Genomic DNA, 8,027 nt, shown 5'->3' with positions numbered 1-8,027 from the left:
AGCTATCTATCTATATATATATAATAGAATGTCTGTATGTATGTATGTTCTTTATACACTCTCAAACTATTCGACCGAATTTTTACCAAAAGTATATAAAATAGGGGTAGAATTTTCCGGGGAGTGTTATAGAGTGCATAGTTTTTCGTTACCGATCTTTTTGGGAACCGGTATCCGAAATTTTTCCAATTTTTCGGGAAATAATTAACCGAATTTTAAAGAATTGTATATGAATTAGGGGTAGAATTTGTCGAGGAGTACCATAAAGTGTATAATTTTTGTTATCGATTTTTTGGGAAACCGGTATCAGAAATTTTTCCAATTTTTTGGAAAATAATTGACCGATGAAAGTATAAAATAGGGGTAGAATTTTTTGGGGAGTGTTATAGAGCGTATAGTTTTTCGTTGCCGATTTTTTTGGGAACCGGTATCCGAAATTTTTTCAATTTTTCGGTAAATAATTGACCGAATGTTTTGTAGGAAATGTTTTGATTCTGATGTAATTCCTGACATAAACATAAAAAGTGTGTCGGGTGGCTGATTTAAAAGCGGTGGGGTTGGGGGCCGGGGGAGGTGGTTTTTAGTCGGTGAATAAGTCCGGCATAACCCTGGGGACCGGCCTTAGGGTATGCGTAAACATTTTCCTTTTCCAACAAAAAAAAGCAGGATCTTAAAATTTGCAAAAGTTCCGTAGAAAAATTAACTAACCGATAGAACAAAATGGAAATAATAAATATCTACAATTAATAGAAATCATTTTAGTAAAAACATTAATTATTTAATTGATTTTTGCTTGATAAGCTATTGTCTGATAAAGAAATTTTTTTCGATTAAGGATATTGAAATACAAATGAAGTCGTTTGAAGAAAAACGACTCCCGGGCGAAGCCCGGGTAACCAGCTAGTAACACTATATTTTGAGTTGCGGGCGGCTTGGAGTGACTAATTCCGTTGCATTGTTTTTGTATTAATTTCAGAAAAGTTATGGCAAAGCCTTGCCTTCAGAAGTTTCACTTCTAACGCGCGTGGCGACCACACGCATGATTTTTTTTTACTGATTTGGAGGGTCATGGGTAGTCTAAAACCGGATTTTCGGGATTCTAACCCTGGATCGTTAGCCGCCATTTTGATTAGAAGGGTGATTTTGTAAATATCTCGCTTATTTTCAACTTTAAAGTAAAAATGGTAATAACCACACTTGTAGAAAATTTAATATTCTACAATTTTGGTCCTTATCATTTTTCACCTAGGATCGATATTTTGGGTCTTAGACTCGAAAGTGGGGAGGGTGAAATTTCATTATTTTTTTTTATTTTTTGAATTTACTTGGTATAATGAAAAACATCTTTTACACATCACCACGGGAGTAGAGTTTATGGCGCGTTTATTCAAAAAATTAAAAAAAAAATAATAAAATTTCACCCCCCACTTTCGAGTCTAAGACCCAAAATATCGATCCTAGGTAAAAAATGATAAGGACCAAAATTGTAGAGTATTAAATTTTCTACAAGTTTGGTTATTACCACTTTCACTCTAAAGTTGAAAATAAGCGAGATATTTACAAAATCACCCTTCTCATCAAAATGGCGGCTAACGCTCCAGGGTTAGAATCCCGAAAATCCGGTTTTAGACTACCCATGACCCTCCAAAACAGTCAAAGAAAAAAAATCGCTTCCCAGAATTAATTCCATTTCAGCGGTTTTTTCGGGCTCTATTGACTGGGCTAATCCGCGTAAAGACGGACCGCCCGATTAAACAACGATATCGGCCGCGTATCCCAGCCATGCAAGCCATCATCGACGCCGAGGTCGACAAAATGCTCCGCGACGGGGTTATCGAACCCTCGCACAGCGCCTGGAGCTCGCCGGTCGTCATCGTGCGGAAAAAGTACGGCAAACCGCGGTTCTGCATTGATTTCCGCCGGGTGAACGACGTGACCGAAAAGGACGCCTACCCGCTGCCCCAGATCACCGCGACACTAGATAAGCTCCGGGGGGCCCGATACCTGACTACTCTTGACTTGAAAAACGAGTACTGGCAGGTGCCGCTCTCACGGGAGAGCCGACCCATGACCGCGTTTACCGTCCCGGGCAAGGGCTAGATGCAATTCACCGTAATGCCGTTCGGATTACATTCGGCGCCGGCAACGTTCCAGCGCTTTCTCGACACCGTCTTGAGCCCCAAGTTGGAACCGGCCGTGTTCGTATACCTGGATGATATAGTAATCATCAGCGAGACATTCGAAAAACACCTGAGCATCATGCGCGAAGTGTTCCGCCGGCTCCGTGAGGCCAACCTGTGGATCAACCCCGAAAAGTGCCGATTCTGCCTCAATCAAATCAAATATCTCGGCCACATGATCGACCGCGACGGTATTCGAACCGACCCCGAAAAGGTCAGCGTCGTCGCGAACTGGCCCGCCCCGCAGAACGTACGTCAGGTCCGGCAATTCCTGGGGATCGCATCCTGGTACCGCCGGTTCGTTAAGGACTTCGCAACCCTCGCCACACCGCTCACTGCGTTGACCCGCAAACAGGCGCGGTGGACCTGGGGAGAAACCGAGCAAGACGCGTTCGAGACACTAAAAAGGGTCCTGACGACCGCCCGGTGCTCGCGTGCCCCGACTTCACGCGACAATTCTGCCTGCAGATCGACGCCAGCACCACCGGCTTCGGGGCCGTGCTGACGCAGTATTTTCCCGAGGGAGAGCGCGTGATCGCGTACGCCAGCCGCACATTGAATGGCGCCGAGCGCAATTACAACGCCACCGAGTTAGAGTGCCTAGCGGTGATATGGGGCATCGGGCGAATGCGCGGATACCTCGAAGGATACCGGTTCACGGTGATCACGGATCACCAGTCCTTAAAATGGCTGCAGAAGATAGAATCGCCGTCCGGTCGGCTGGGGAGGTGGGCGTTCGAATTGCAATAGTTCGATTTCGACGTGAATTACCGAAAGGGGGCCCTCAACAAGGTAGCCGACGCCTGTCCCGGCAACCAGAGAGCCTCAGCATTACCGCACCGAAATGTCCGTGGTACACGTAAATGCGGCGCGCGGCCGAAGCCACGCCGCACGAGGTACCCGACTTCCGAATCGACCGCGGCCGGCTGTGGAAGAACGTGCTCCACAGCCTGGACTTTAAGGACACTCCGGCGGGCAAACAATGGAAGGAGTGCGTCCCGAAGGACCAGCGCGCCACGATCCTCGAGCGCTACCACGACGCGCCCACAGCCGGCCACTTGGGGATCGCCAAGACGATCGCGAGAATCGCGCTCCGCTATTACTGGCCCGGAATGTTCCGCGATATCGCCCGGTACGTGAGGGAATGCCCGACATGCCTGGCGCACAAAGTCGCGCAGAAGAAACCGGCCGGCCAGCTACACCCGACCACCCTCGATCACCCGTAGCAGCAGGTCACCATTGACCTCGTCGGTCCGCTCCCGCGATCCGCCGCCGGCCACGTGTGGCTCCTAAATATGCAGGACCGATTCACGAAATGGGTCGAACTCCGACCGCTGCGCCGAGCTACTGCACCGGCCATCGTGAAATCTATCACTGAGGCCATTATTTTCCGTCATGGATGCCCGGACGAAATCCTGTCGGATAATGGCACCCAGCTGAAATCAAGGCAACTCGCAAAGTTGCTATACGATTGCGGGATTAGTCACCGATTCACCCCGGCATACGCGCCCCACTGCAACCCCGTGGAGCGCACTAACCGCGTAATTAAAACAATGATCGCGCAAGCGACATAAAGCCTGGGACGAAAACCTGCCCGAGCTCCAGTTCGCGTACAACACCGCGACGCACGACGCGACCGGTTACACGCCCGCGTATTTGAATCACGGCCGCGAATTACGACGCTCCGGGGAAGATACGCCGCGCGACACTCCAATCCCGCCGTCGGCACTCCACCGCCGCCTGACCGAGGCATACAAACTCGTAAAAATTCAGTTGGCGCGCGCGTTCCAGCACCAGGAGAAGCACTACAACCTCCGCCGCCGAGAATGGAGACCGAGAGTCGGAGAATGGGTGTGGAAGCGGGACCGCCCGCTATCCAACAAAAGCGCGTCATTTAACGCAAAACTCGCGCCAAAGTTTATCGGCCCGCTGGAGAAAACCCGAAGATTCCACTGTCGATATCGTATCTCATGTTGTCGCCAAATCCATTCCCCCCCAACCAGCCAATTTTCCTTGCAACCGCTCGAGTTAGAGTTTATTCCGATCAGGGTCGATTTCAAATCGTGCGCGCCTTAATCGATCAAGGATCAGCTGCGTCGTTTATGACCCAGAACTTGGCTCAATCTTTGCGCCTTCCGAAGGTTTGCACCTCGATCAGTGTGACCGGCATTGGAGAGACGCACACCTCCGTCCGGCAGGCTGCTCTCATCACGATCACTCCGAGCGCGTCGGACACTCCTGCTTATTCCACTTCCGCATTAGTTTTAAAGTCACTAACGCGGTACTTGCCCAATCGTAGCAGTTTTCGGATTCAATGGCCACACCTAAAGGATCTCAACCTAGCCGATCAGGATTTCGCGGAATCCGACCCAATCGACGTCCTCATTGGCGCAGACTCGTTTGGCGCGTTAATTCTCGACGGGGTCCGGAAGGGCGCCGCGAACGAACCTATAGCGCAAAACACTGTTCTGGGATGGATTATTTCCGGACCAACGGGTGGAGAGCGACCCGGCCAACGGATCGACGTACATCATGCCTCCATAGATGAAGATTTCGATTACAACATGCGCCTCTTTGGGAGGTGGAGGAGATACCCCACACGACCCAGTTAACTCCAGAAGACCAAGCGTGCGAGGATCATTTCCTACGCACGCACTATCAAAACCCTGACGGGCGCTACGTCGTCAGACTACCCTTTAAAAACGGGTCTCCCATCTCTATCGGAGAATCTCGTAACTCGGCCCTACAAAACTACCTTCGCGCAGAAAACCGCCTAAAGCAGGAACCGACAAAAGCCGCCGAATACCACGCGTTCCTTAAGGAATATGCCGATCTTGGGCATATGCAACGAGTTCCAGATAACGAGAAGCCTAGTGATCCGACGCAGATTGTGTTCATCCCTCATCACGCTGTTTTCCGGGAGAGTAGCGCAACAATCCGAGTTCGTGTCGTGTTTAACGCGTCAAGCCCAACCACAAACGGCACTTCTTTTAACGACCACCTCCTTGTTGGCCGCAAGCTCCAAACAAATCTCGCTTCTGTCATTTTACAGTGGCGTCTATATCGGTACGTTTATTCCGCCGACATGACGAAAATGCACCGGCAGATCCTTGTCCATCCTCCCGATCGTGATTACCAATGGATTTTCTGGCGGCCACATCCAGATTCTCCCGTATTAACATATATCTTATGCACGGTTACATATGGTACCGCCTCTGTTCCTAACCAAGCTCTGAGAGTCATGATACAGCTCGTCGTCGACCACGGAGCCGCATTTCCGCTTGCCATTCCCGTGCTCATGCGGAAACGATATATAAACGATTTTACGTTTGGCGCAGATGACAAGATCCTCGCTCGGCAAACTCGAGACCAAGTCGTGTCTCTCCTTGACAAAGGCGGATTCACTCTTCGCAAATGGGCAAGCAATTCGCCCGACCTTCTCAAGGATATCGACCCTAATAATCACCGCCTGGCTCAAAGTCGAGAACTACGCAAGGATGAAAGGATAAAAATCGGCCTTACTTGGAATCCGGACCGCGATGTATTTCAATTCCAGGTGAACAGGTCAAACGCGCCAGGAGAAACAAAACGAACGATTCTATCCGCTATCGCCAAACTGTTCGATCCTCTTGGCTAGGCCACGCCTGTCGTCATTCGAGCGAAAATTTTAATGCAACAACTTTGGGCGTCAAAGTGTAATTGGGACGAACCAGTCCCGTCCAATCTTCTCGAGCAATGGCGACGATATTATGAGCAGCTCCCGGAACTTGAAAGGGTAACTATTCCACGCTGGACTCAATGCGGACATCATGCGCTCCAGAAGGAGTTACATGGATTCTCTGACGCATCCACAAAGGCCTACGCTGCGGTAGTATACCTTCGCGTCGTATTAATGGACGGTACTGTGACTGTGACAATGCTAGCAGCAAAATCCAAGGTCGCTCCGCTAAAACCAATGAGCGTCCCTCGACTCGAACTCTGTGCGGCTCAGCTGCTCGCCAGACTCTTCCAATTTGTTTGCATGTCGCTCGATATGCCGAACGTACCGAAACACTGCTGGATCGCCGCCAAAGTGGCTCTGGCCTGGCTGAGGCGCTCACCAGCTCACTGGAAGACATTCGTGGCGAATCGTGTCGCGGATATTCAAGCGAGGCTCCCGAACACACCCTGGCGTCACGTGTCCACTGATGAAAATCCTGCCGACTGCGTGTCACGTGGGATCTCTCCCGCGGAGCTGGCCTCGAACTACTTGTGGTGGTCAGGTCCCTCCTGGATGACCAAAACTCCAGAACAATAGCCAAATAACGCCCCCTCGTTAGAACCGAGTACCACGCTCGAAGAACGACAACAACAGTCGACCGTCGTTCAATCCTGGGACCTATCAACGCGATATTCGTCGTGGTCGAAATTGTTAAGAGTCACCGCCTACATTAGCGCTTCGTCAAGAACATCCGAGCTCATCAAAGGGCCGCGCAGCCGACCCCCTCTTCGTCCGTCGTTATCCTACAATCCTTCGAGATCGACTCTGCGGAAAACTTTTGGTTACGGTCAATCCAAGCCGACCTGTTCCCGATCGAAATAGCTTCACTAACAAACGCAGTTCCTATCCCAAAATCGAGTTCTTTTCTTCCGCTTAATTCGTTTCTCGACGACCAACGGCTTATCCGTGTCGGAGGCCGACTTCGACACGCAGACATCGACGAGAACGCACGTCACCCGATAGTCTTAAGGGATCACCTATTAGTAAAACTGGTCATTCGCGACATTCATTTGCGAGCGCTGCATGCCGGACCGCAGTTAACACTGTCCTTGCTTCGCGAAAAGTATTGGATATTACAAGCGCGTTCGCTCGTCCGCGCCGTCTTATACAAATGCGTCGTTTGTACTCGAGAACGAGCGCCCATCCCAAGCAAACTCATGGGCGACCTCCCACGCGTTCGCGTAAATCGCTCCATCCGAGCATTCGCTCACACCGGGGTCGACTTCGCCGGTCCCGTGTTAGTACGTACAGCGAAAGGCCGTGGCCATAAGGCCCATAAAACCTACATTTCCGTGTTTATCTGTATGACTACAAAGGCGATACACCTCGAACTTGTCAGCGATTACTCCACCCCCGCGTTCCTCGCTGCATTTGCCCGCTTCGTATCTCGTCGCAGATTTCCAAGATCAATTTACTCCGATAATGAAACAACATTCCAGGGCGCCGATCGCAAACTCAAAACCGCGGCTAAAGTCGCGACCAAAGATCCGAATTTTTAAATTAGATGGCCTCCGAAGGCACTACCTGGCACTTCCTACCGCCCTCCGCTCCGCATTTAAAAGGGCTGTGGGAAGCTGCGGTACGCAGCGTGAAGTATCACCTAAAGCCGATGTATCGGATCATATACCCTTACGTTCGAGGAGCTCGCCACAGTGTTGTTTCGCATCGAGGCTTGTCTGAATTCCCGCCCAATCGCGGCAATGTCCGAGAATCTGGACATTTCCTCATCGGAAGCCCCCTTCTCGCCGCCTCGGAACCCAGTGTTCTCGAGCTCAATGAGGCACGATTGTCACAGTGGCAGCTCCTCCAACGTATCACCGAATTATTCTGGAAATCGTGGTCAAATGACTATGCGCTTACTTTGTAGCAGAGGCCAAAATGGAGGGTAGCACATGAGTCCGCCAAAGTCGGCCAAATGGTGCTCATGCAAACGCGCTTGCACCCCCGTGTCGATGGGGAGCTCGGCCGCATAACGGCATGTCATCCCGGAGTTGACGGACTCACCCAGGTAGTCACAGTGAAAACTGCGCGTTCTCAGTACAAGCGACCCATTGTAAAATTATGTTTTCTTCCGATCGACATAAACT

At 50.6% G+C, this 8,027-nt stretch overlaps 1 protein-coding gene and 1 pseudogene across 1 annotated transcript; one reads left to right on the top strand and one right to left on the bottom strand.

The window, feature by feature from the left end:
• Positions 1–1,124, bottom strand: part of LOC139824425 (trafficking protein particle complex subunit 10-like) — a 12,124-nt pseudogene extending 11,000 nt beyond the window's left edge.
• Positions 1,125–6,096: 4,972 nt separating this feature from the next.
• LOC139824423 (uncharacterized) lies at positions 6,097–6,477 on the top strand. The gene has a single exon (XM_071796958.1). The coding sequence runs from the start codon at positions 6,097–6,099 to the stop codon at positions 6,475–6,477; it is 381 nt and encodes a 126-aa protein (XP_071653059.1).
• The last annotated feature ends 1,550 nt before the right edge of the window (positions 6,478–8,027 follow it).

The sequence above is a fragment of the Temnothorax longispinosus genome, unplaced genomic scaffold (genome assembly GCF_030848805.1).
Source record: "Temnothorax longispinosus isolate EJ_2023e unplaced genomic scaffold, Tlon_JGU_v1 HiC_scaffold_37, whole genome shotgun sequence".
In the NCBI taxonomy this organism is placed as follows: Eukaryota; Metazoa; Arthropoda; class Insecta; order Hymenoptera; family Formicidae; genus Temnothorax; species Temnothorax longispinosus.
The sequence above is the reverse complement of the archived record's forward strand: the minus strand, read 5'-3'. Positions and strand labels throughout refer to the sequence as shown.

What these genes read in the sequence shown, in the direction of transcription:
- LOC139824423 (XM_071796958.1), top strand. Translation starts at nt 6,097, where the DNA reads ATGCTAGCAGCAAAATCCAAGGTCGCTCCGCTAAAACCAATGAGCGTC.